The sequence below is a fragment of the Canis lupus genome, chromosome 18 (genome assembly GCF_011100685.1).
Source record: "Canis lupus familiaris isolate Mischka breed German Shepherd chromosome 18, alternate assembly UU_Cfam_GSD_1.0, whole genome shotgun sequence".
In the NCBI taxonomy this organism is placed as follows: Eukaryota; Metazoa; Chordata; class Mammalia; order Carnivora; family Canidae; genus Canis; species Canis lupus.
The window spans coordinates 53064537-53091079 of NC_049239.1; the positions used below are offsets into that span (position 1 = coordinate 53064537).

A 26543-nucleotide genomic window follows, 5' to 3' on the forward strand; every position below is an offset into this window, starting at 1 on the left:
AACTTGAGAAGGGTTCATGGGAAGCTGGGGTTGGCCCAGAGTCAGATCAAGCAGGGATAGAAGTTGTTTGAAGGACAGGCATCGACGACACACCAGTCAGGCTGCTGTAAATCTGGGTCAAATGTGATTCATCTTTTCACATATGGCTGCTATTTGCTTGGCCGTTTTAATGAGGAACTCGTACTTTTTGAGAAAGAGCACCTGTGTGGATGTGAGGGGGACTGGACCTCCGGACTTACTCCCTGTCCATGCTGTTTGGACAAAATGCAGGAGGGTTTCGGGGAGACAGGTGGTGAAGGTAGGACTGCTGGGCTCCTGGTTACTTCCTGTCCCCGCTGGAGTCTCTGTCACGGGGCTTGTGTCTCCCTACGTGTCTATACTCGATGGCCCTGTAGGCAAGAAATCAAAGGTCAGCCTCCAGCCTTTATATGCACACACTCACACATGTGCACACAGGCACTCACGCATGCACTCACGTGTTCACATATACTCCCGCACACACGCACACAGGCCCTCACACACAAATGCACACACGTGTGTTTGTACACACATTCTCATGTGCATGCACACACTTGCACATGCACACATGCATGCATGGGTGCATATATTCACACACGGTGCATACACATGTGTGCGTGCATACATTCATACATGCACACATACTCACACGTGCACTGCACACACATGCACACACACATTCACACACACACTTGCACGCATGCTCTGCTGGCCTCAGTCAGTAAGATTTGAGGAGACAGAGGGCGTGTTTGCCCTGCAGCAATGAGAACATCCAGGCTTGGTTGGAACTGGACGGTCTTGCCTTCTCCCTCCTTCTCTCTCCTCTGCTTCCTCCTGTCCCGGAGGTCTGCTCTTATCTCAGGACCATTCTGTCCTCTTTTTGCTGTAGTGTCTCCTGCCAAACCAGTGTCCTCAGGGTCTTGTGTTCCGCCATGCGGCCTGGGTGGGGTGGGGTTCCTCACTGAGACAGGTGTATCCCTAAGGGGTCTGTTCTCAGGTCCTGTGGGTGCCCCGCCTCCATTGGGTGCCAGGCTCTGGGCCCCAGCACAGAATCGCCAGGCACTTTGGGGTGGGACTTGAGGTCTCCTCAACTTACATGAGCTGGGTGGGGGTATAACAACACTTAAGAGTGAAGCAAGTTAACATGCTCCTTACAGAAGCAATTTGCTTTTTTTGAGACTTGCAGACCACTGGCCTTGGAAAATAAGGAACCAGAACATTCCCAGGCCACAGAAGCCAGCAAGTTGGCTTGAAGCTGCCTTGGCTCTAGGATGAGTCCAGCCATCTTTTAGCAAAACGTCTTTTTCTTTTTAAGGTCACACAAATGACTTCACTGACTTCCCTTTGCACATGCGTAGACCTTCCCCCTCCTGCAGAGAGAATAGAGTTGTCTTGCACAACCACCCCCATGGCACTGAGGAACCAGACCTTCTTGCACCACCCTGAGCACCGGAATAACTCTGGAGGTGGCATCACCGAGTCTGCATGCAAGCCAGAAAAGCCACAGATCCCTGCACTCCCTTAACGGATTCACTCACTCCCTTTAGAAATCTCTGGCCCAGTCAGAAACCTCAGAGTTGGCCTTTGGACAAGAGTACACCTTCTCCTGAGGTAGCCAGCCTCCAAAATAAAGCTCATCTTTCTTTCCAATCAAAACCTGTCTCCTTAGTATTGGCCTTTTGGGCCACCAGTGACCTAGCCCAAAGAACATGGTGCCTCCCAGTGATACCATGGGCAGGGACCCTCATCTGACGTGGGTGCCTGGAGCAGTGGTGGGAAGGAGGGTACTTGTGGAGGGGTGGAGATCCCTGGAGACTCTTGGCCACACTCTGGCTTGGGAAGGTGGGGCTCTAGGCTTTCAGCAGGTGGAAGCAAAGAGAATGGAAACACAATGGAACAATGGAATGTCCTCTTTGGCTTCTTCATGCTCTCTTCTCTCCCATTCATTCATTCATTCATTCATTCATTTATTCAACCAACAATTATTTTTAAAACTACCTGAGTCAGGCCCTGGAGCAAAGTTCTAGGGATGCAGCAAGACCACGACAGAAGCATTCCTGCCTGTGAGATGGAGGGAGTGGGGAGGGCCAATGTCAGGAGGCCCACAAATTCTATAAGTGTAATGAAAGAAATCAAGAGGGCATGGGAGTAACAGGGAGGAGTGGGATGGGCCAGCACTGGGGACTTAGCCAGCAGTGAGGACTCAGCCAGCAGTGAGGATGGCCTCACCGAGGAGAGACAAACACTTACACCTAGACTGGGAAGGGGCCAAGTGGTGAGGGCCGAGCAAGCAGTAGGGCAGCAGTGTGTGGGAGATCCCTGCAGTGGGCAGGACCTGCTATGTTTCTGGTGCCACAAGGGGGTGAATGAGGGGGAAGCAGGCAGGGGATAAAGCCAGGTTACATGGGGTCCTGGGGGGTCTCGTGAGAATCGACAGAAGGTGAGAAGCCACTGGAGGGTCTCCTGTAGGGCAGTGACGGGAGCCCTGGAGAACACGTGGTGGATGGGTGTTGTGGGGGCAGCATTGGGAGCAGGGACCAGTGAGGATCTCCTGTGGTGTCCGGGGAGAAGTGAGCCTGGCTTAGGTGGTGGCCTTGATGAGGACAGACACAATTGGATGGGAGGTGCATTCCAGAGAGGGAAGCAGTGAGTCTTGGTGACATGGGGTGAGAGAGGGAGGGTTCAAAGACAACTGCTAAGTCTCTGGCTTCAACACCACTGGAGCTGGGCCATCCTGGGTCTGGGGGAAGGTCATGACTTCACCGTGGTCTGTGTTGAGATCCCGACGCCAGGAAGGCAGCACAGGGGTTGTTGGGTCCCAGCTGCTGCGAGAAGGGTCCTGCTACTACACAGATAATCCCAGTCTTGGATAGTCTGGCTGGAGGGGCCTGGGAAAGTAAGAGGCTGGAACCCTGGTGATTGCTCCCACCAAGTGTCTTGTGTGGCTCCTGGTGCAGCTGGAACATGAGAGGGGCTTGGCTCCTCCAGACACATTTTATGTGGCCCAAATGCTGTGTTTTATTATTATTTTTAAAGATTTTATTTATTTATTCATGAGAAACACAGGCAGAGGGAGAAACAGGCTACCTGCCCGGAGCCCGATGCAGGACTCAATCCCAGGACCCCGGGATCATGACCTGAGCCAAAGGCAGACGCTCAACCACTGAGCCACCCAGACATCTCTTTTATTTTACTTTATTTTTAATGACTTTATTTATTTATTTTGAGAGAAAGAGAGAGAGAGCATGAGCAAGGGGGAGGGCAGAGGGAGAGGGAGAAACAGGCTCCTCGCTGAGCAGGAAGTGGGATGCATTCAGGGCTCCATCCCAGGACCCTGGGATCATGACCTGAGCCCAAGGCAGAGACACTTAACTGAATGAGCTACTCAGGTGCCTCAAAATGCTGTTTCATTTTTTATTTGTTTTTTTTTTTTAAGATTATTTATTTATTTATTCATGAGAGACACAGAGAGAAAGGCAGAGGCATAGGCAGAGGGAGAAGCAGGCTCCATGCAGGGAGCCCGATGTGGGACTCGATCCCGGGACTCGGGGATCACACCCTGAGCCAAAGGCAGATGCTCAACCGCTGAGCCATCCAGACATTCCCCAACGCTATGTTTTAAGCAAGTGAGCCAACATTGAATATTTTGAAGATTTCACATAAAAATTGTGACCTCTGATTTAAAAACACTCGGGAGATTTGGCCACCCTCGGCTCAAGCTTCAGGGAGATGCTGTCTGGGCCTGAGTGGCCTTAGGGCTGAGCCCCATATTGCCCCCGCCGGCTGGGCTCCCCACAGATATTTGCAAGCTCACTCCTTACTTGGGGAAAAGGTGTTCCCATGTGGTAAACCCCCATCAGGTGGGCCATTCAGAAAACATCAGTCTTCCTGGGCTCTTCCTATTTTTCAAGCTCCACTCCTGACCTTTCAGCAGATCCAAGGGACTCCATCCAAATCACACCCTTCCTCCAACCACATCTCCGCACAGGTATCCGTGGGCACCCTGGTCGAACCATGTTGTTTCTTGCCGGGTCACGACAGCCACCTGTCAAGGCTCCCCGCCCCCAGCCCCACAGCCCTGACACGGATTCTCTGCTCCAGGACAGATCAGGGCCACCTTTCGGAATCCCAGTCAGATCATGTCAGCCCTCGCTTAAGACCTTACAGGCATCCTTCTCACCCAGAATCCAGTCAACACTTTCCACCACTGCCACTGGCCCTGGAGGCCCAGCCCTGCCACTTGGGTGGCCGCAGTGCCACCCTGTCCTCTACACTCACGGCCCAGGAGACACAGGCCTCCTGCCAAACACGCCTGGCCTTAGGGCCTGGGCTGGGAGCTGTCTTCCCATAGAGGCTCTGCTCTAGGCTCACTTTTATTTTTTATTTTTTTTAAGATTTTATTTATTTATTCATGAGAGACACACAGAGAGAGGCAGAGACACAGACAGAGGGAGAAGCAGGCTCCATGCAGGGAGCCTGATGTAGGACTTGATCCCGGGTATCCAAGATCAGGCCCTGGGCTAAAGGCAGCGCTAAACTGCTGAGCCACCCAGCCTGCCGCCCAGGCTCACTTTCAAACTTAATAAACATGTAAGGCAGTGAAGCACCATAGCCATAAATGATAAGGATGTGTCATATAATATTGAGTTGGAAGAAGTAAGTGGCGGAAGACCACGGAATTCCACGCTGGTGTTGCTACAGCATATTGCTGAGGGACGTGTAAGTAGCAGACACACATACAGGAAACAAGAAGATGCAGGAAGACAGTGTTGGTGGGGGCCCCACAGGGGCTTCTGAGGACAAGTGAAGCCCCATTTCGTGTACAAAACCATTTGTTAATACTTTTTAGAAGATTTTATTTATTTATTTAAGAAAGAGAGATCGGGAGAGCACAAGAGCAGGAGTCAGGGAAGTGGCAGAGGGAGAAAGAATCTCAGATACCGTGCTGAGCATGGAACCCAACGCAAGGCTCAATCCCTTGACTCTGAGATCACCACCCTGAGACTATGATCTGAGCCGAAATCAAGAATCAGATGCTCAAATGACAGAGCCACCCAGGCACCTCGATAATAATTTTTAAATTTGATCACCTCTTTTTTTTTTATTCTTTTTTTTATTAATTTGTGAGAGAGAATGAGAACATGCACAAGAGGGTGGGAAGGGCAGAGGGAGATGGAGATGCAGACTCTGCTAAGCAGGGACACCCGCACCGTGCAAGGCTCAATCCTAGGATCCTGAGATCATGACTTAGTAGACAGAACCACCCAGGCACCCTGATTAGTTTTCATATTTAAGTATATAATTTAATGGGTTTTTGACATAGGTACACACCAATGAAACCATCTTCATAATTAAGATAATGAAATATCCATCACCCCAAAGAGTCCCTGCCACAACTTTGAAATCCCTCCTTCCCTCCTTTCCTCTTATCTTGAACGACCACAGATCTGCTTTTTGTGCTACAGAGTAGTTTGCATTTTCTAGCATTTTATATGCATATATTTTATATGAATTGTAAACCATTGCATAGATACACCAAAATCTGTTTATCTACTCATCTGTTGATTGACATTTGGGTAGTTTCTAGCTTTTGGAAGTTACAAATAAAGCTGTTGCAACCATTCACGTGCAAGTCTTTATGGGCACAGTCTTCCATTTCTTCTGGTAAATATTTAGAAGTGGAGCAGCTGAGTGGTAGGATTGGCTGTGTATAATTTTTTAGGAAATTGCCACACTGTTTTCCAAAGAGGTACCATTTTACATTCCCACAGTTGCCCTGCAATCTCGCCAATACATGGTCTTTAAAATTTTTGCCATTCTAGTGGGTTTGTGGTGGCATTTTGCTGTGGTTTAAATATGATGATGTGGTTCATATTTTCATACACTGACTTGCCATTCATGTATTCTCTCTGGTAAGCATCTGTTGAAACATTTTTAAGTGTTTTAAAACTTGGATTATCTTTTTAATTGTTAAGTGGTAAGAGTTCCTTATATTTTTTGGATAGAAGTTCTTTGTCAGACACAGATTTTTCAGATATTTTCTCCAAATTTGTGACTTGCCTTTTTGTTTTTGTAACAGTGTCTTTTGGAAAACAAATGTTAGTTTTTAGGAAGCCCAGCATATCATTTTTTCCCTTTATAATAAATAAACTTGCATTATTTTTTAAATATTTTATTTATTTATTCATGAGATACACAGAGAGAGAGGCAGAGACATAGGTAGAGGGAGAAGCAGACTCCCTGTGGGGTCTGATAGGGAACTCAATCCCAGGACCCCAGGATCACAACCTTAGCCAAAGGCAGGCACTCAACCACTGAGACAGCCAGATGTCCCAAGCTCATATTCTTATGTCCTATTTAAGACTTTTTTGCCACGTTGTTTTCTTCTAAAAGTTTTATAATTATAGCTCTTACAGGTCTATGATACATTTAAAAGTTAATTTTTGTATATGATATGAGTTAGGGTTGAGCTTCCCCCCCCTTTCTTCCCTTCCTCCTCTCTCCCTCCCTCCTTCTTTCCTTTCTTCTTTTATATGACTATCTAATGATTCCAGCATCATTTGCTGAAAAGATTGTCCTTTCTCTATTTATTTGATTCAGTACCTTGGTTGACAATCAAGCAACCATATACACATTGCTCTATTTCTGAACTCTTGATTCTATCATATCAAACAAAAATTACCCAATGTTGCTCTTCTTTTTCAAAATCAATTTGGCTGATCTAGGTCCCTTGCATTTTCATATACATTTTAGGATGAATGTGTCAATTTATACTGAAAAACAAAACAAAACACCTATCTGCTGGCATTTGACTGAAATTGCATTGAATCTATAGATTAATTTGTGAAGAATTGACAACTTGATGATATTGAGTCTTCCTATCCATGAATATGGTATATCTCTTGATTTATTTAGGTCTTCTTTAATTTCCTTCTGCAAAGTTTTATGTTTTTCTGTTTATAGATCTTGTCTTTCTTTAATTGGGTTTATCCCTAGAAATCACATTTTCCCATGCTGTTGTTAAGTGGTATTATGTTAAACATTTGATTTCTGATTGCTACAAGTATATAGAAATGCAACAGATTTTTGTATCTTGATTGTCTCCTGTAACCTTGCTAATCTCATTTATTAGTTCTAGTAACATTTTTGCATATTTCTTAGGATTTTCTACAATTTTGTCATCTGCAAATTAAAGATACTTTCATGTCTTCCTTTCTTGTCTAGATGCCTTTTATTTATTTATTTTTTTATTGCACTGACTAGAACCAATATTGAATAGAAGTGGTGAGAATGGGCATCCTAGCTTCAGTCCTGACCTTGACAAGAAAGCATTCAGTCTTTCACCATAAGATATGATGCTACCTGTAGGTTTTTCATAGACATCCTTTGTCAGGTGAGGAAACTCACTAATTTGCTGAATGCTGTTTATCAGGAATGAATGTTGAATTTTGTCAAATGCACATTCTGTATCCATTGAGATGATCATCTGGTTTTTCCTCTATAGTTTTTTTTTTTTTTTTTTTACGATTTTATTTATTTATTTGAGAGAGAGCACAAGCAATAGGGAGGGGCAGGAGAAGAAGCAGACTCCAGGTTGAGTGGGGAGCTCAATGAGGAACTCAATCCCAGACCCTAAGATCATGACATGAGCTGAAGGTAGATGCTTAACTAACTTAGCCACCCAGATGCTCCCTCCTCTATAGTTTGTTAATAATTTAGTTTGTTAATCTTGATTTTTGAACGTTAAATCAACTTTGCTCTCCTGGGACAAACTCCACTATTGCCCTTCTTAGCGTAATGTTGGATTTAATTTTCTAAATGTTTGTTAAGAATTTTTGTGTCTGGGCGGCCCGGGTGGCTCAGCGGTTTAGCGCCGCCTTCAGCCCAGGGCCTGATCCTGGGGACCCGGGATCAAGTCCCACGTCGGGCTCCCTGCATGGAGCCTGCTTCTCCCTCTACCTGTGTCTCTGCCTCTCTCTTTCTCATGAATAAATAAAAATTTAAAAAAAGAATTTTTGTGTCCATGTTTGTAAAAGATATTGGTTTATAGTTTTTTGTTATATCTTTTTCTGACTTTGGAGTCAAAGGTGATGCTGGCCTCAAAAAATGAGCTGGAAAGTGTTATCTCTTTTTCAATCTTCTGGAAGATCTTGGGCATAACTGTTATTTGTTATTTTTTTGCTTAGTTTGGCAGGATTCACCAGTGAAGCCATCTGGGCCTGTTGTTTCCTCTGTGGGAAGGTTTTAAACCACAACCTGAATTTCTTTCACAGATATAGGGCTAATAATGTTATCTATTTCTTCTTAAGCAAGCTTTGCTAGTTCATAGCCTTCAGGAAATTTGTTAATTTCACCTTAGTTGTCAAACTTATTGGTAAAATGTTGCTCATAATATTCTTCTATCATTTTAATGTCTGTAGGATTGATAGTGATGCTTCCTTTTTCACTCTTGATATTGGTAATGTGTGTCTTTCCATTTTTTTCTCCTAATCAGTACATCTATAAATTTATAAATTTTATTGTCTTCTCAAAGAACCATGGATTTACTTGATCATTTTCTATTTTTCTGACTTCTGTTTATTGTTTCCTTTCTTTTACTTACTTTAGTTTTAATTACCTCTTTTTTTTCTGGTTTCTAAAGGTGGAAGCTGATATATTGAATTTGAGATTGCCTTCCTTTCTAATGTAATCACTTAATGAGATGTTTCTCTTGAATCTCTAGCTTCATCTCACAAGTTTTGATATGTCATTTTTTAAAATTTTCATTCAATTCAAAATATTTTCTAATTTCCTTTGCGATTGTTTCTTTGGCCCAGGGGTTATTTAGAGCGTGCTGTTCAGTGTGAAGGAGTTTTCTAGATATCCTTCTGCTACTGATTTCTAATTTCTCTCCAAGAGGATCCAAGTACATACTTTATATAATTTGAATTTTTAAAAGTTTATTACACGTGAAGCAAGGCTAGAGACCCATGGGACCTGTTGATGGGGAAGTGTGATCTTTATCATGAGCCACTAGAGGGTTTTAAGCAGATAGGGGATTTTATTTGAATTGTGTTTGATTGGTCTAGTGTGCGTCGGATTTAGGGAAATGGGGATATTTGTGGCTTGAGGCTTCCCTGAATCATCCAAAGAGAATGGACAGTTGTCTAGAGGGTCTGGCTCTCCAGGGAAGGGTGTGGGAGTAACTCTGTGACATGGCTGCAGATGAGGGTGAGGAGATTGAGGTGCAAGAAAGAGCTTTAGACTGGGAGCCCAGCCAGAGCTCAGCCGTGTGACTCCAACCAAGCATGTCACTCCACCTCTCTGAGCTTTTGTTTCCTCACCTCTAAAGTAGGTGGTCAGTCTCAATGATCCCACAGTTTTAGCAGCATGGGCTGCTGTCAGCACAGGGAGGATCTTTGTGTGAATTAGGCAAAGGTGTGACTACTTGAGACAGACAAAAAACCAAAGGGTCCCCTGTGTTGTGAGGCCTCAAATAAAGGCCTAATACTGTATGCTGCCTTGACATGTAGGGAAATCATGAGGGTCTTGAATGATAGAATTGCAAGCCCTGCCCCAACTGCTCCTGTGGAGTTCCCATAGCAAACAACACTTTTAGCAACCAGGTGCCATTCCTGTTACTCCTGAGCAGGGGGCTTCAGTTCCCTGTCCATGCGTGAGATTCCTTGGACAAGCCAATCACATCCTCCCTTGGGAATAGGGGTCACTTTGCCTTCTTGGTGTTACAAAGTCTGCCTCCCACAGCCCCTGCTAGTTCACGCTGTTTCTGTGTGTGGCACCGCTCCCCCTGGGCTGTGAGTACCTGTAAGTAATGAACACAACAACTGGTCTCAGCTGTCTAGTGTTAGACCATCCCAAAATCACAGGCAGGAAGCTCTCCCTTGCCAACGGGTATGTAGGAGGCGATGAACACAACTTCTGGGCCAGTGCAGCCTAGGTGGGATTTCAGCCTCCACAGGTCTCCTCAGCTAGTGCCTTGGGCAGAGGACAACCTGAACACCTGTACCTGGCACTTCTGTTAGCAGGTTCTGTTGGACTCTTGTCTGTGCTAAGATCTGTTAACCCTATTACCCTCCCCCTGCCCCCAGGGGTAGGTTCCATGATTATTTCCATTTTACAGATGAGGACTCTGGTGGAGGAGAGACCGGGGACCCAGATCAGTCCAGATCCTTCCCCAACCCCCCCCCCTTTTTTTTTGCTTAAAGATTTTATTTATTTATTTGACAGAAAGAGAGAGAGCACAAGCAGGGGAAGCAGTAGGCAGAGGGAGAGGGAGAAGCAGACTTCCTGCCAAGCAGGAAGCCCAATGTGGGGCTTGATCCCAGGACCCTGGGACCATGACCTGAGCTGAAGGCAGACGTTTCATCACCTGAGCTTCCCAGGTGCCCCCGGATCCTTCCCTTTCTGTCCTATGATCTGCTCTGGTAGATCAGAGGTAAGAAACCTGCAGCTCCCAGCTCAGTGAAGTGAGTCAGGAGTTCTGAATGAAGGTGTGAAGAGGAGAGCCTGGCAGGGGTTAACGGGCCATCCTGTTAACCGGCCAGGGTCTGCAGGCCTGAGGTTGGGGGAGCATCTGACCAGGATGTGGGGGAAGAGAAGTGAGTGGGAAAGCAGCCTTCAGCCTCAGTGGATGGCAATGCTGGCGCTCAGCCCAGCAGCCTGGCACCGGCCACGCCAGACCCTCAGGAGTCTCCAAACTGCTTCCACCCTCCACTGGAGAGAAGGCAATTCCCTTCATAGGGATCTTTAGCCAAAGAGGCTCCACACAGGCAGAGTTGCTAGAACCAGGTACTTTCTGTAATGATCACCTCTTGACGCTTGCCCCTGGCAGCTGCTGATTTCCTGGAATTATCGAAAGACAGAGCAGTGGTGTGTGATGAGACGACAGCTCAAGGCTCAGAGGGCAGAAGTGGGGGGTCAAGTCTTATGAGCACAAAAGCTCCATGAGATTAGGGTTTGCTTTTCTGCTGGGTCCCCAAAGCATAAGACAGTGCCTGAAACATAGTAGGCATTCAAAAAAGTAAAAGAGTAAGTCCTGCTTCCCTGCTTCTTAGCTGAGTGTCCTCAGGCAAGTTACATGACCTCTCTGTGGCTTCATTTTCTTGGCAGTGAGATCGAACATAACAGTACCTCATAGGGTTGTTTGGATTAAGTAAGATTGAAGCAGGAGGGGTCCCCTGAGTACCAGAGCACCAGCTGTTAGTATTGGTATTCAAGATTTTATTTATTTATTTCTTTGTTTGAGAGAGAGAGAAGCAGACTCACTGCTGAGCTCGGAGCCCGACCCAGGGTTAGATCTCATGACTCTGAGATCATGACCTGAGCCGAAGTCAAGAGTTGGACGCTCTATGGGTCAATCGACTGAGTCGCCCAGGCACCCCCATCCTTTGTTCCTGCTCAGCCTGTTGACACCCCATGACCACGCTCACCCGGGACACAGCAGCCACACTCATGGGGCCTGTGCGGTGGGCCAGACCCTGTTCTCAGTGCTTTAATATAATAGCTTCAATTCGAAAACAGCTCTTTGAGCTCGGCTGGATTTTGTTTTAACCTCCATTTTGCAAATGAGGAAGCAGAATATCGTAGTGATTCTGGCCATGACATAAACTTGAGGAACGCTCCCTCATTTCTGTTCTCTCAAAGAATGGTGTGAGGGTAGCATGATCTGTTCCAGAACTGAGCTGTTGGTCTGCCTGCCTGGGCCTGGGATTCCTTGTGGCAGTCAGGGCTGGCTCCACCCTCTTGGGTGTGAGTTGGGTAAGAGAGGTAAGCACATGCCCAGGTAGGAAGGATTCAGTCCCAGGTAGTCTGGTGGCAGAGCCAGGCTCATCGTCTCTACATTTCCCTGCCTAAGGGACGATGGCTTTCTACCTGTAAGACCTTGAATCATCCCTTCATCTCTCTGAGCCTCTGCTAAACGGGGATGGGAATAGTCTCTTCCTGGCAGTGTGCTACGACGATTACACCAATTACACGATTATGTGGTTTCAGACACAAGCCTTATGCCCCCCCGGGTCGTTGCCCTGAGGCACCAGGATCACTGTCAGCACTCGCACTCGGCAAACGGGAGCTGCTGGTGCCATCTGGATGACAAGCCCAGCCCAGCTCCTGTCTCGGTGTCATCTAGCACATCTCCCTGACCCTTGGGCTCTCCTGTCTGGGGGCTGTGGGGAGACCTGCCCCCCACCTCCACAGCCCTGCCCAGCTACCTCCCAGAAGCCCAGCCCTATACTCCCAGGGTGGCCAAGGATCACTCACTGGCTCTCCAGGTCCTGGATGGTGTCAGGAAGTGGAAGTCCCTGGGTCTCTGGGAGGAAGAGCAGGAGGATGAGGCTGGAAACGATGGGAATGACACCATAGGAGATGGGGGCCAGCAGGGGCAGGGCCTGGCGAGTCAGCCTGATTAGGGGGCCCAACACAGCCCCCAGACGACCTGCCGACTGCAGGAAGCCATCTGCTGTCATCCTGTGGGTGGAGGAAGGGGGTCCAGACCCATGTAACAGCCATCACTTTCAAGAAGGGGGCTTTACTAGACGGGTGGGGTGGGGGGGGCATGTGGCTGGTCCAGGATGTGCCAAGGGAGGGAAAGTTGGGTGGAAGGAGCTGCACTCCTTGAAGTCTCTTCTAACACCACCTCCTCCATGGAGCCCACCTAGATTTTCCCATCTGAAAGGTGCCTCTGCTTCCTGAGAACATCCAATCCAGTCCTTTCATGGACTCTGTAGGACCCACCCCATTCTCCCTGGTCGGCTGCATGTTCCCAGATGCCCAGCCCCTCCTTGTCCTCCCCACTGGCCTTCCCAAGGATGTCCCCTTCTCTCCCGCCCAGGGTCTGGCCGCCTTTCCTGGGTGCAGCATGCAGCTCAGCCTACCGCAGTACAGTTGGGTAGAGTTCAGGCTTGTAGACAGAGATAGAGGTTAAGCTTATGCCAAAGCATCCCTTTCCCAGCACAGCGAAGGCCACGCGCAGGGTCTGCAAATCTGGGCAGAGGAAGAGGGTTGCAGTGGTGTCCGCCCGGTGGCGGGGGTGGGGGGGGGTTCCCAGTCGGCCCAGAGCAGAGGCGCTGGGTCCTCCTGCCAGGCTTCTTTGATCGTACACAGGCGCCCTGTGGTGCTAACTGGGTGCCTGGCCGACCAGGGCTGAAGGGGCTGCGGGTGCAGGAGGACATCGCGGTGGGTGGGCTGGAGGGGGCGGGGCCAGAACCCAGCCAGGTCTGGGGTGGGGGAGGATGGCTCCTGGGGCCTGCTCCCTACAGTGCCACTGTGCTGGGGCCCTTTGGGTCCTGGGCGTGCTTCCTCCCGTGATGGAGAGGGTCATGAGCCGTCCTTCCCCCTGCCCTCCGCCCACCTGTGGGAACTCTGGTTTTTGCGGGGAGCCCTGGCAGGAAGCCGAGGCCCACTCCACACTCGGCCAAGGATGCTGGGCCTCAGCTTTCCCTGAGGAAAGGGATTACACCACACGTTGTTGTAATGAAGAGTCTCATGAACTGTCACACATTTGTCTTTGCAAGCTTTCTCCGAGCACTGCCTCTTGCTACTTGTTTAGGAGGCCATCCCTCTGCCTCCTTCCTTGGCCTCCCTCCAGGCTTTGCTATCAGAACTCACGTCCCTGCTCCTCCACCTGGCCTTGAGACATGAAAGGAGACTTGAGAGGGTTTTCAGGGCATTATAGCCTCATTCAAAAAGAAAACACTAAGGCAAGGGCCCTTACCAGCAATTGGCACACAAATGCCTCCTGCTTCTTAAACAAGGGAGAAGAACGTCACCGCGGCCACCAGGCTGGGTGTTCTTGCCTCACTTCAAAGCAACCTAAAGGGCAGCCCTGGTGGCTCAGAGGTTTAGCGCCACCTTCAGCCCAGGGCGTGGTCCTGGGGCTCCCGGGAGTCCCACGTCGGGCTCCCTGCATGGGGCCTGCTTCTCCCTCCACCTGTATCTCTGCCTCTCTCTCTCTCTCTCTCTCTCTCTGTGTGTCTCTTATGAATAAATAAATCTTAAAACAAAAACAAAGGGCAGCCCTGGTGGCGCAGTGGTTTGGCGCCGCCTGTAGCCTGGGGTGTGATCCTGGAGACCCTGGATCAAGTCCCACATCGAGCTCCCTGCATGGAGCCTGCTTCTCCCTCTCCCTGTGTCTCTGCCTCTCTTTCTCTGTGTCTATGAATAAATAAATAAATAAATAAATAAATAAATAAATAAATAAACAAACGAACAAACAAATAAATAAATAATAAATTCTTAAAAAAATAAAAATAAAAAATAAAACAAAAACAAAAACAAAACAAAGCAACCTCACAGCTTCCCCAGCCCTTCCTCCCACCTCAGGCCCAGCCTCTGGCTCAGAAGTCTGGTCCCAGCCCTGGCCCTGTCACTGGCTACCTGAGTGACCTGCAGCACCTGGCTTCAGCTCTCTAAACCTCAATTGCTTCAGGGGAACAGGTGGGGGGCCGGTGGAGGGAGGGTTGGATGCCTGAGCTTGATGTGGCCAAGTGCTTGGGACCTGGGAAGGGGGAGGACCCCAGGGGGCGAATGCAGTGGGGGTGGGAGGCAGGGAAGCCAGTGCCCCAGGCCCTCAGCTAGCTCCTCAGCCCACTCAGGTCACCCCTCCATGCTGCCTTGGCCTCACCTTGGGGGACCAGTATGTTGGCCAGGATGGAGAGGCCAGCTATGGTCTGGAAGCTGGCCAAGGTCATGCGGCGGCCCAAGAAGCTGAGCAAGAAAGTGGTAGTGGCCCGGGCCAGTAAGTCCACAGCTCCGAAGAGGACCTGGAGGAGGAAGATGTCACTCCCCAGGTTTTGCAGGTCAAGGACCAGCCCGTAGTAGGAGATCATCTGGGAGAAGCTGTAGGGCAAAACCAGAAATCAGAACCCTGTCCCACAGGGGAGAGGGTACCCCTGCAGTAACATCACACCTGGGCTGTCCCAGAGGGCACAGGCCACTCTGCACAGGTCACTGCTGGACCCAAAACACCCGTCTTCAGAATGCAGGACGCACTTCTCTAGAGTGAGGCCAGCCCAGAAACAAAAGGGCAGGCTTCATTCATTCATCCTTAGCTGGTCACTTCTCAGGATCCCTGGCCACCAGCCTGCGGGGACACTTAACTCTCTGGGCTGACAGGCTGTGTGGGTCAAGCTGAGCTCTAGGTCTGGCCCTAGCACCCTCTGACTCTGCTTCCAGTCACGGCCTCAAACCAAGAGCTGGCCCCAGCTCTGCTAGCCATGACCCTGCGGGAGTCTCTGCCCCTTCCTGGATGCCAGTTTCTTTATCTTGAAAGATGAGATTAATAGTAGAATGAGGTGGGCTGTGTTGTCCTTTTTTTCAGGATGGAAAGTCTTATTTTCCTAGCCTCTGGGAGTACTACCTCTCAGCTGGGGAGAACATCCCATGACACAGGCCAGAGTGAAGGGATCAGAAGGGCCACCCCAGCTCCTTGAGCCCTCCATGGCCTTGCTGTGACAGTCCCACCGGACTGCTCCCCTGCCCCGCTGCTCTCTTCCCTCCCCCAGACTCCCCATCCCAGTCCACAGGAAGTGATCCAAGAGCCCTCTCCAATGAACTTCCTCTCACTGAACTCCATCCCAAGTCTGCTGGCCAGTGGGTGAGGGGGGTGAGGGGGTGGACATGAGACAGACCACCTGGCCACTGGCTCCCGAGTTCCTGAAGCTGAAATTCACAGTAGCTGGATTTCAGCAGTTTGGAAATTGAATTTGGATCCAGCAGTGGCCACAATGTGAGATAATTCCCTACCACTTTTCAAATTGGTTCCCTTCGCTCACCTCAGCCCTCCCCTGGGCCGCACCTGAGCGCGGCACCCAACAGGCATCTGACACCACCTGCCAACAGCTGCAGACTACAGCTGCAGTCCCCGAGGAAACAGCAGCGTTTCCTGGAGTTTGTGGAAGCCACGTGGGGGAGGGGCTCAGCTCTGGCTCAGAGTTGACACCGAGGACCTAGAGCCAGTACCAAAGGGGTTAACAGTGGGAGCCAAAAACCCACCAGGTGAACCAATACCCAGCTTGTGATTTGAATAACAATGGATGCGGGTAGCCCCTGGGAGCCCAGAGGAAGCCTTGCAAGTTTTGAAAGAAAGGCCCAGGACATTCCTGGCACCAGGCACTCCTCATTTGTCAGAACTTAACCCAGAAAAAAAAAAAAAAAAAAAAAAAAGGCATTTGATCCATTCTCTATTCTAAGATGTAGCAAATATTTGCCATTAGAACCCATATGTGGTTAAATATAGCATGAAATAAACACTTTCCTAATCTTTAGATTTATTTCAAGAGCAAGTATCCATCAAACCTGACCCTGACTTCTCAGTGTGCTCTCTGCAAGTCACTGGAACTGAATTTGTTTTATTAAGGGGCCTTCTCCTGGTCCCAGGTGCCTGTGGGTGCCAAGACCAGGCCTGCTGGGGAGTCGCTGCTCCCTGTGGGCCTGGTGGGCGGCCTAGGGCAAGGAGGTAGCTCAGCCAAGTTTCAAATCCTGTCCTGCCGTCTTGGGCAAGTGACCTGCCCTGCTGGGCCCTGTCCTGCCGTCCCATCTGTAAATGAACTTGAGGAAAGTGGGCCAGTGGCCCTCTTCAGTGGCTACCGAGGGTCCCCCAGCTCTAGAGACAGAGGCTCGGCCCCTAGCCTGGGCTTCAGCCTGCCCCTGCCCCTGCCCTCCAGCTGGCTTCCAGCAGGAGCCCCATGGCTCTCCACAGTGCCTGCGGGGACTCCTGCCTCCTGGGGGAGCAGGCCAAGCAGGAATGAGGCCCAGCAGGAGTCGTCCCCCCCACTCCCGCCACCCCTGCTCCGCCTCCGTCCCCCACTCCCCCTATCTCCCCCAACACAGTACAGGCTGCTTTTAGGCCACAGGCCTGGGCAATGAAAGCCCCAGCAAGGTAGAAGCCCACAGCGACCACCAGGCTGAATGCAAACAGGCCCACCAGCAACGCCCCTCCATACAGCCTAAGCCCTAGCTGACCCACCAGCCCAGGAGCAAAGTAAAGTTCCACAGCTTCCCCTACCTCCTCCCCGTCCCTCCCGGTTAACCCCAGCTCCCCCTCACCTCCAGGCAGACACCTCTCCTCCGTCCTGCCTGCTGCTCCCCTGCAGTGTATTCAGTAAACCCCTAACCCCTTTGCTCTGCCTTGGGGGCGCTCTGTCGCGGCCCTGGGCCCTGGCCGCTGGCCTCCCCTGATCCAACCCCCGGGCCTCAGCCCTGCCTCTGGGAGCGGTGAGCAGGCCCTACCTCACCAGGAACATGCTGCAGCTTCGCCAGCGGAGCACGGGCACGAGAAACAGGTCGAGCACTGACTTGCGGGCCTTCGAGGAGGCCACCTCCTCCTCCATGCTAGTCATGAGCACCTGCGGGGAGGACGGGGCGTGGCGAGGGGTGCGGGGGCATCGGCCGGCTCGGAAAGGTGTCCAGGTGGGCAGAGTGATGGGAGGAGCCCGGCCTTGGCTTCAGGAAACAGGAGAGCCTTGGGGTGGGGGCAGCGATGGAGAAGGAAAGATTTCTCTCCGTTTTTTGTTTTTTTTTTAACTCCCCGCTGAGCAGGCTCAGCAGGGAACCTGACGTGGGCCTCCATCCCAGGACCTAAGCAAAGGCAGATGCTTAACCAGAGCTCTCTTCTGCGGACCTGGCCCACCTACCCTGAGCTAAGGAGCCAGTCTCACGTCGCAGCTCTGGCCCTCTGAGCTGCCGGCCGCAGGCTGCTCTTGGCAGTTACTACACAAAGCCCTGCCCACCCTGTTCTTCATGGCTGGCATCAGGGCGCGCCTCCCCCTCCAGCCACACTGGCACCCCACTGCCCCAAAGTGCCCATCCAGACTCTTCCTGCACCCCTGGGCCCTGCCTGCCCTGTGCTCAGCTCAGTCTTGGTCAGCTCACTTCGTCCTGGAAGCCTTCCCCAATCCTCCTATCCCTATGCTGTTTTCTCGATTCTGACCGTACATCCTCCCACATCTACTTCCTTGAAATAATTACCGTCAGATGGGCACATCCAGTTTTCCAAACACTGAAAAGCCCTGTGAGGTGAGCATGCACTGTGTGTGGTTGAAAGCAGCGGACAGGGAGGCGAGGTGGGTTGTTACTGCTGTTATTGGAGTGGATAGCAGTGAAGTTGATGGTAAGACATAAGTGACTGTCCTCTCCCTGTCATGTCCCCCATTTTGGGTCACAAACAGTAGCATCTCACCTCTACAGTCAGTGACTTCGTGGCTTCCTTGTGGCCATTTATCCTGGACACCTTTTTGAGCTCCCGAAGCGCTTGTTCTGGTTTGCCCATGATAATCAGCCATCGGGCAGACTCTGGCAGCCACCTGTTAAAGAAGCAGATGCTTGGAATGCCTGGGTGGCTCAGTGGTTGAGCATGTGCCTTCAGTTCAGGTTGTGGTCCTGGGGTCCTGGGGTCCTGGGATCGAGTCCCACATTGGGTTCCCTGCGAGGAGCTTGATTCTCCCTCTGCCTGTGTCTCTGCCTCTCTCTGTGTTTCTCATTAAAAGGAGAAGAAGAAGGAGGAGGAGGAGAAGAAGAAGAAGAAGAAGCAGCAGCAGCAGCTTGCCTGGGCCTCTGCTTTCTTCCTGCATCCTGGGCCTTCCTCGCCAGGTCAGAAGGGGAAGGGAGCAGCAGCTCCCCCAGCTGCAGTGGTTGAGAGATGCCAGCCTCTCTCCTCTCTGCACTGCTAGGGCCAGGCTGGCAGACTGGCAGTCCCTCATGCTTTCAGAATAAAGCTGAGTCCCAGGGCCTGGCCGCCCTCTTTGCCCCTCGCCACTCCATCTGGCTTCCTGGCTGCCTGGAGCCGGCCTGCCTGAGCCTCGCATACAGCCCTTGCACGGGCTGCCTGGACATACAGTGGTCCTGAGCCCATTTCTATGATAGAAAGCTCACATCATGCTAAATTTAAGACACACACACTAAAAACATCCCCAGCCAGAACTGCGTGGTTTTATAAATGTAATCTGCTTCTTCCCAGCGTCACGGTAGGGAGGGGCATCTCTTGGGTGAAAGGACTGGAGTTTCCCCAGCCTAGCAGGCTCAGGGAAGCTAAGAATTGTAGGGAAGCTAAGAATTTCCGGAGGCATAGTGGTTCAAAGAGGCGGCCTGCTGGGGTTCAAATCCTGCCTCTGGCACTTACCAGCTATGTGGCCTTGGCCAAGTCATTGAACCTCTCTGAGCCTCAATCCCTCATCTGAAAATGGTGGTCACTGTATCATCTTCCTCACTAGAAGTTAATACACATCTGGTATGACCACCGGCCCCTGGGATGCACCCAACCAGTGTGACCAGAGAGGCCTAATGAAGTGTGACTATGGGATGTCTCTCTTCTCACTTACTGGATCCTGTTGCTATGATAAAACTCCTCAAGATCAGTGGCTTTTGATCTGTTTTGTCTGCTGACGTGTCCCCATGACCTAAAACCATGTCTGGTGCAGGGCAATAAATACTCGAGAACGAACGAATGAGTCCTTGCTACTCTCTAAACCGCACAGTCGACTTGGTGCAGGTCTGTCCAACCCTGGTTCACGGACACAAGAACAACTTACAGGGTCGTGAATTTGTGACTGTTTCCTTATCTCTTCCTCCAGCCCTCACCCAAGCAAGTGTTGCCAGACCTCAAGGAGTTTTGCAGCACTCCAAATAATCGTGATAATGGTATCTTCTCACATCCAACACCAGTCCTCACTGACTCAGATGCCCAAGGGCGGGCAAGTGATGTGAAGGAATGGGGCTGGCAGGTGGGGGGCAGCTGGTGCCGAGGAAGGGCAGGCCCGGGGGCCAGTGGGCCAGTTGGGAGCCTCAGACCTCCGGCTAAAATGCCCACCCTGGAACTCTGAACCTCCAAGAAATCCTTAGCAGGGGCTCTGCACACATCGTGGCTCGCCATGGCTCTCCGCATCTCGGGATCCCCCGCCAGCTAGGGCGGTGGGGGTGAGGGACACCCTGGCACTCCCCAGCCTCCCTCCTATCTAGTGATGTTCTCCCCAAGGGAGAAGGCCCCACACTGTACCGACCAGGAGATCAGGAAGATAGCAAAGAAGGGCGTCGACATGGCCAGCTGGAGGGCTCGCCAGTCCCGCAGGACGAACGCCATGGCCCCCAGGGTCATCTGGCCCAGGCTATAGGAGCATCCCACGATTGTTATGGTGACAGCCCTTCTGCGGGTCGTGGTCCACTCCGCCACTGAAAGCCGATGCAGACATGCAGGTAAGGGCCTCGCAGTGACTTTGAGCCCCATCCTCCCCACCCCACGGTGGCAGGTGGAGGCCGAGCAAGGACTCACCAAGTGTCACTGAGATCATGATGATGCCGGCCACTCCAAAAGCGCTCAAAAACCGGAGGCCACAGTAGATGAGGAAATTGGAAGCAAAGATGGTGCTGGTGTTGGCCAAAGCCACCTGCAGGCAGCACCAGCTCAGCACCGGCTTCCGCCCAAACCTGTGTCAAGAGACAAGCACCGTGGGGGCCTGGGGTGGGGCCCTAGGGACTTGGGCATAGAGGACTTCCTCTCTTGTGCTTCGAGGGAAGGGAGGGTTCAAGAGGATGGGGTGCCTACCGGGGCCCAGCATCGTGCGCCCAGTGTGCTTGTTATAAAAATGACCTCATGGTCAAGAATGGGCTTTGGTTGGGATGCCTGGGTGGTTCAGTGGTTGAGCATCTGCCTTTGGCTCAGGTCTTGATCCCAGGGTCCTGGGTTGGATTCCTGCATCAGGTTCCTCGCAGGGAGCCTGCTTCTCCCTCTGTCTATGTCTCTGCCTCTCTCTCTGTGTCTCTCATGAATAAATAAATAAAATCTTAAAAAAAAAAAAAAAGAATGGGTTTTGGTTGAATCACTGTATTTTTTTAAAAAGAGATTTTATTTATTTATTCATGACAGAGAGAGAGAGAGAGAGAGGCAGAGACACTGATAGAGGGAGAAGTAGGCTCCATGCAGGGAGCCCGATGTGGGACTTGATCCAGGAACTCCAGCATCACGCCCTGGGCCAAGGGCAGGCGCTAAACCACTGAGCCACCCAAGGATACCCAAATCACTGTATTGTACAACCAAAACTAACATTACAATGCATGTTCACTAACTGGAATTTAAATAAAAAGTTAAAGAAGATGGACCTTGGCATCAGAAGCTGGGTTTGAGCCCAGCTCTGTCCTGTCTGGGTGGACCTGGCGCACACAGCTCCATGTCTCTGAGCTGCTGTGAAATGGGGGGTGTGCGTGATGACAGCCTCCCAGAGTGGTGACAATCATGATGGTGAGGAAGGGGGCTGTACCAGTCAGCTCCTCATCAGCCTGCGCAAGGGGACCCGAGCTCTGGGGGAGACCACCTCAGCTCTCCACCTGCACACTCACTGTGCTGCTACTGCCCCGAGGCTGGCTCAGCCCAAACCACCTGCATTTAGCTAAACTGTGTGTCAGTCCATGAGATAGATGTGGCCAAAGCTCGGCCCTGCCTGTCTGAGCAGTGCCCAGGAACAAGGACATCTAGCCCAGACCCAGGGCCAGGTCGGGATGCTGACTCCTGGCCCTGACGCTGGGCTTACTGGGTAACCTGTGGACCGGCGGGGATTTGGCTCCCTGTGTGGACAGCCTCTGGGGAATGAGCCATATAGCTGCACGGCAGCTGGTCCTCTGAAAGCGCCACCTGGACCATGTCCTTCCCTGCTGCCCCAGCTCCCCACCACATTCGGGATAAAATAAGGCCCGCAAATAACGATGGTAGCAGAGCCACAGCACGAGCCAATCCCGTGCCAGGCCCTGGCCCAAGCTCTGTATGTGATTAATTAACCCACAACAACCCCATGGATGGAGCCTGGTCCCCACTTACAGGAAGAAACTGAGGCACAGAGAAACCACGAACCCGCCTTCTAGGGAGCTGGGCAAAGAGGGGGCAGGGATTAGAAGCTAGTGGTCAGATCCCCCAACCCGGGGCCCGCAGGGTCAGGAGAAAGTTGGGAAGCCATTCACTCATTCACAAAATAATGATTGAGGGCATTCCGTGTGCCGGATGCTGGGGTCACAGCACCAAAGCCCCTGCCTCCTTGGAGCTGTGTCTTGAGGGGACACACACAGTAGATGAGCTAGCAGGTGAGTGAGCAAGTACTGCCAGAGTGGGTGCAGTGATAAAGGAGAGAAGGCTCGGGGTTGGTGCCTGGGCCAGGGCGGGGCCTCCAGCTTTTGGTGGGAGGAGGTTGCCCTGGGTTGAGGCCTACATACTTGGCATTAAGAAACCATGGGAGAACCTGCAGAGCAAGGCACGGCCACCGCCCCCTGGCCACCAACCACCTCAGAGCTCTGCACTCCCCGGATGCCGAGGGTGCTCCCAGGGGGGCTGGCAGGGCTGTGCAGGAGAAGCTGAGTGCCAAGCAGGGGTGGGTGAGGATGGGGGAGAGGCAGAAACTTCCTCAGGGCAGTGGCCCTGGAGGACTTTAGGCTGGCATCAACCAGATGCATATAAGTTTCTGCAAAGTCACTCTGAATGGAGGCAAGAGACCCTTGAGGGGGCCAGGGCCTTCCCTGGGCCAGAAAGGCAGGTGGTGTGGCCAAGGCGACGGTATGGAGGAGCGAGACGTGGGGCTAGGGGGTGTTCTGTGGGGCTGGGGGTGAGGGCAGGAGCACAGGGCTGGCTCCCGGGGTTGGGTGTGTGCCATCGGCTGGGGGGCTGTTTTCCTGGATGGAGTCTGGTGTGGAGGGGCTGGCCATGGGGAGTCAGTAGTCCAGCTTCAGCTGCGCCAAATGTGAGGCAAATGCCCCTCCACATGGAAACTCCAAACAGGCAGCTGGGTTTACAGGCAGAGTGGCAGGCCTGCAGTAGTGGGGTGTGCAGCTGGCCAAGAGAAGGTATGGGGCTAGGTCCTGGGGGCACCACCTCAGAAGGATGAGAGGCAGAAAGGGGAAGAGCCAGAGGAGGGGAGGAGAATTTCTATTTCACAACATGTCATATACTTGGAGTTGGAAGAATATACTCACCGGTCAGAGAGGAGGCCCCAGAAGACAGACCCCATCAGGACCCCGGCCATGTAGATGGACTGGCCCATGGGCTTCAGGCCCTGGTATTCACACACTAGGTCCCACTGGAAGAGAAGGGGGGCACAGCAGCTTGGTTCAGGGGCTGTGGACTAGCACAGCCTGGCTGGCAGAGGGAGGTCCAGGTTGGGAGGTCCCTGCCAGGAGCACTTGGTCAGCCTGGGTCCTGGGGGACGGGGGTGCCCCAGAGTCCTAGGGCCAGGTGACAGAGGTAGAAGGGGTGTGCTGGCAGGGGCCCCAGCTCTGTCCTCCCAGCTAGCTGCATGGCACACATGTGACAGCCACTTGGGGCGGGCGGTGGTGGGCAGGGGTGGGGGGTAGCTGAACTACAGGCTGGGAGTTCTAACTCTGCTGATCGCTGGCTGGGTGAGCCTGGGGAGGTCCTGCACCTGGCTGAGCCTGTTTTCTCACCCAGAAGCGGGGCTGTGCAGCTGCTTCCCTCACAGGGCCGCCAGGATGGGCAGAGATTGCTGAGCACGTGTCACCATAATTTTTGAGTGCCTCCTGCCCAGGCCAGGGCATCCATCGCCTGAACAGCCCCCACCAGGCAGCCCTACAGTAAGGCCTCACAGCTTTGCTCCATTTCTACCTTTCCACCTCTCTTGCCAGGGCCACTGCTGCAGGAGTCCCCTTTCCCCCAGGACAAAGTGATCTCTGGAAAATGCAAAGCAGATCACTCACTTCCTTGCCCCAAACCCTCCTGTGACTTTTCTTTGCACTTGAAGAAAGTGCTCTTCATCCACCTTCCCCCGCCTCGTGGCCTAGCCCCTGACCTTTTGCGCCCAGGCACACCGGACCCCCTTCTGCTCCTTCAATACCCCAGACCTGCTCCTTCTTGGACTTCTGTCCCCACCCAGCTTTCTCCCCACTGTCATGTGCCTGATTCCTTGTCTCCCAATCCAGGTCTCACCTCCTGAGAGGCAGGATGGGACGTGATGGAGACCCAGACTCTGGATCCTGACGGTCTGGGCTGAGCCAGGTTCTGGAGGGTTCGAGCTGTGTGTTCTGGGCAACTGATTTCACCTCACTGTGCTTCTGTTTTGTTCTTTACCAGATGCAGACTGTAACAATCCCCCCACCCCTATCCGCTCATGACATGGGAGTGAGACTATGGGGACAGCATCCAGAATAGAGCCTGCAGCTCTCCCGTTAGTGTGGGTTTAAATGTTGATTGATTCTGAATCTGCCAACAGAATGTCAGCTCCTCCAAGGCTCCCTGCTTCTCCTGGAACTCTAGTCTGTGATCAGGGTCTGGGCAGTGAGCAAATATGTGGGGAGGGAGTAGTGCCAATGGAAACCGTTCGATCTTTCCAGGCATGGGAGGGTGGCCGTCACTGGGGGGTCAGCTGAGAGAGCCGTGGGGTTGGTGGAGGGCGGCCCTTACCTCCGACACGATGGTGGAGGTGAAGGTGCTGTGGTCATACACCCAGCCGTCCACGCACGGCTCCGTGGCAGCCTCGCTCCAGTTGGTGGCCGTGGCGTTGGGGTCCAGGAGCTGCCACTGTGGTTGGCGGAAGCGGAGACACTGGTGGGGCTCGTGGTTGGGGCCTGGTGGGATGGAGATGGTCAGGAGGGCCTCGGAGGTGAGGTTTGCAGGGGCCTCAGAGCTATTGTCCAGCACATGGGCCCAGCAGCGGTGGCCGGGGATGGCAGCCGAGAAGTTCTCCATCAGCAGCTGGGGAGGCACCAAGATGGAAGGGAGCAGGAGAGTGAAGACCTGCAGGGCCTGGAAGAGACCCCCTCCCCCTGCACGCTCCAGGAGCTCAGCAAACGCCATGGATAGAGCTGCAGGTGGCTATCCTGGGGCCAGGGAGCCAGCGAGGGTCCAGCTACCGCCAGGAACCCCTAAGAAGCCCAGGATCCCTGGGCCATCAGACCTTCCACCCGCACTAGCCTGCCGCTGGGGTGGGACAGCGGGCTAGCACCGGCAGTCAGTCCCGAGATGCCCCGATGCTTTGCAGAAACGCCTCCTCATCACCCTCTTTCCTGGAATGACCACTTGGGTGCCCCACCCCTCCAGAGAGGGGACACTGGGGACAAAGCTCACTGTGCCCCGGCTGCCTGGGGCATCCGCGGGGCCCTGGTTCTCCAGCACCAAGAGTAAAAGATCAAGCAGGTGTGAAAAAAATAAGATGCAATCCGCTGCGATGTTACTGAGTTACAGTTAGTGTGGAGGGAAATAGCACTAGGCCTTGGCCTTGGTTAAAGTTTAATCTTAGCGTGGGCTCCTGGGCAGGACGGGCTGGGCTCGCTCCCGCTCCCGCTCCGCCACCGCCACCGCCACCGAGGGAGGCTGCCCTGCCCCAGCTCTCTGCTGGGGGGCTGCTCGCATTCCTGAATCCCAACTCTCAGAGCAATCCTTTAAGTCAGGAAACTGTTGGCCTCAACTTCACTCATGCTGGGCTACGATTTCAGCCTGTTTTGCTAAAGCCCCGAGGCTTCGAGGCTTCGGGGAAGTGGGTAAGCTCCAGGTGGGATGGAGCTGGCGAGGGCCCCCTGCCCCGCCCCCAGCCTGTGCTCACTGCCTCCTTTCTGCACCCCTCCCGCCAGGCACCTGGCAGACACATTACTTGGGGAAGCTTCTATTTCGAGGTTCCAGGCTGCCTTTATTAGACTGGAAGCTCCCCCCGGGTGGAAAGCATGGCTATGATCTCCTGACATCCCTTCGAAGCCCCTCTTGGGCCTGGAGCTGAGCAGGGGTGCAGACGGGGAAAGAGTGAAATCCAGCCTCCCCGCCCCGGTATCTAACTCAGGCCCAGCTCAGTGTGGGGGAAGGCAGCCCCCTCCCCACCACTCCCCCTAGGCTGAGCCTCTTGGTAGCAGTGGCTCCTGGCACCAAGGGCTCGCTGTGTGCTCAGCTCTTCGCTGACCTTGCTGTCCATACCCTCTCCTCCGCTCCTCACAGCAACCCACAAGAGAGTTGTTGCTAATTCCTCTAGACAAAGAAACTGAGGCTCAGAGAAGGCAGGCAGCTTGCCCCAGCTCACACAGCAGAGCAGCGATTGGAACCAGACACCGAAGCCTGAGCTGTTTCCAGTGCCTCTGGCCAGCTGCCACATGGCCTCTGGCCTGTCAAGGTCCAAATCCCAGCTAAAGGCAGGAATTCAGGATTGGGGTCAGAATTAGGGCCAGCCAAGGAGCAGGAAGTCATCTCCCAGGCTATGAAAGGATGGGCTGGTCAGTTCCGGAGAGAAGTCTGATGAGTGCTAAAAGTGTGGGTGAGGTATGGGTAGGTATCTGGACTCTGAACTTCCCAGAACCTCCCCAGAGGGCTTGGAGAACCTGGTCATTGTGGCAGAAGGCTGAGGAGCTAGGGTTCTGGGCCTGGATTTCAAAGCCAGGGCTGCTTCTATATTCGGCCTCTCTGGGCAGGAACTCATTATGAATTTTTTTTTTAATTTTTATTAAGACTTTATTTGTTTATTCATGAGAGACACAGAGAGAGGCAGAGACACAGGCAGAGGGAGAAGCAGGCTCTCTGCAGGGAGCCCGATGTGGGACTTGATCCCGGGACCCCAGGATCATGA

General features: G+C 52.4%; 1 protein-coding gene across 2 annotated transcripts; it reads right to left on the bottom strand.

Annotated features, from left to right (window-relative positions):
- Window positions 1–8937: 8937 nt before the first annotated feature.
- SLC22A11 (solute carrier family 22 member 11) lies at window positions 8938–25169 on the bottom strand. Of its 2 annotated transcripts, none has more exons than XM_038564097.1 (10): window positions 24401–25168; window positions 22960–23063; window positions 20279–20433; window positions 20010–20178; window positions 18194–18317; window positions 17245–17360; window positions 14639–14853; window positions 12891–12999; window positions 12277–12483; window positions 8938–10860 (listed from the first exon to the last, which is right to left on the bottom strand). In XM_038564097.1, the coding sequence occupies exons 1-10, from the start codon at window positions 24791–24793 to the stop codon at window positions 10797–10799; spliced, it is 1656 nt and encodes a 551-aa protein (XP_038420025.1). In that variant the 5' UTR covers window positions 24794–25168; the 3' UTR covers window positions 8938–10796. The 2 variants fall into 2 exon arrangements, with proteins under 2 accessions (XP_038420025.1, XP_038420026.1); XM_038564098.1 differs by having other exon boundaries at window positions 10724–10860; window positions 12277–12325; window positions 24401–25169.
- Between the last annotated feature and the right edge of the window lie 1374 nt (window positions 25170–26543).

Bases quoted from the DNA above. Each gene is read 5' to 3' on its own strand.
- SLC22A11 (XM_038564097.1), bottom strand. From the start codon at position 24,793: ATGGCGTTTGCTGAGCTCCTGGAGCGTGCAGGGGGAGGGGGTCTCTTC. The intron at 23,064-24,400 runs GTAAGGGCCGCC...CTTCTCTTCCAG, and splicing joins CCTCCACCATCGTGTCGGAG to TGGGACCTAGTGTGTGAATA. The intron at 20,179-20,278 runs GTGAGTCCTTGC...ATCGGCTTTCAG, and splicing joins CATGATCTCAGTGACACTTG to TGGCGGAGTGGACCACGACC.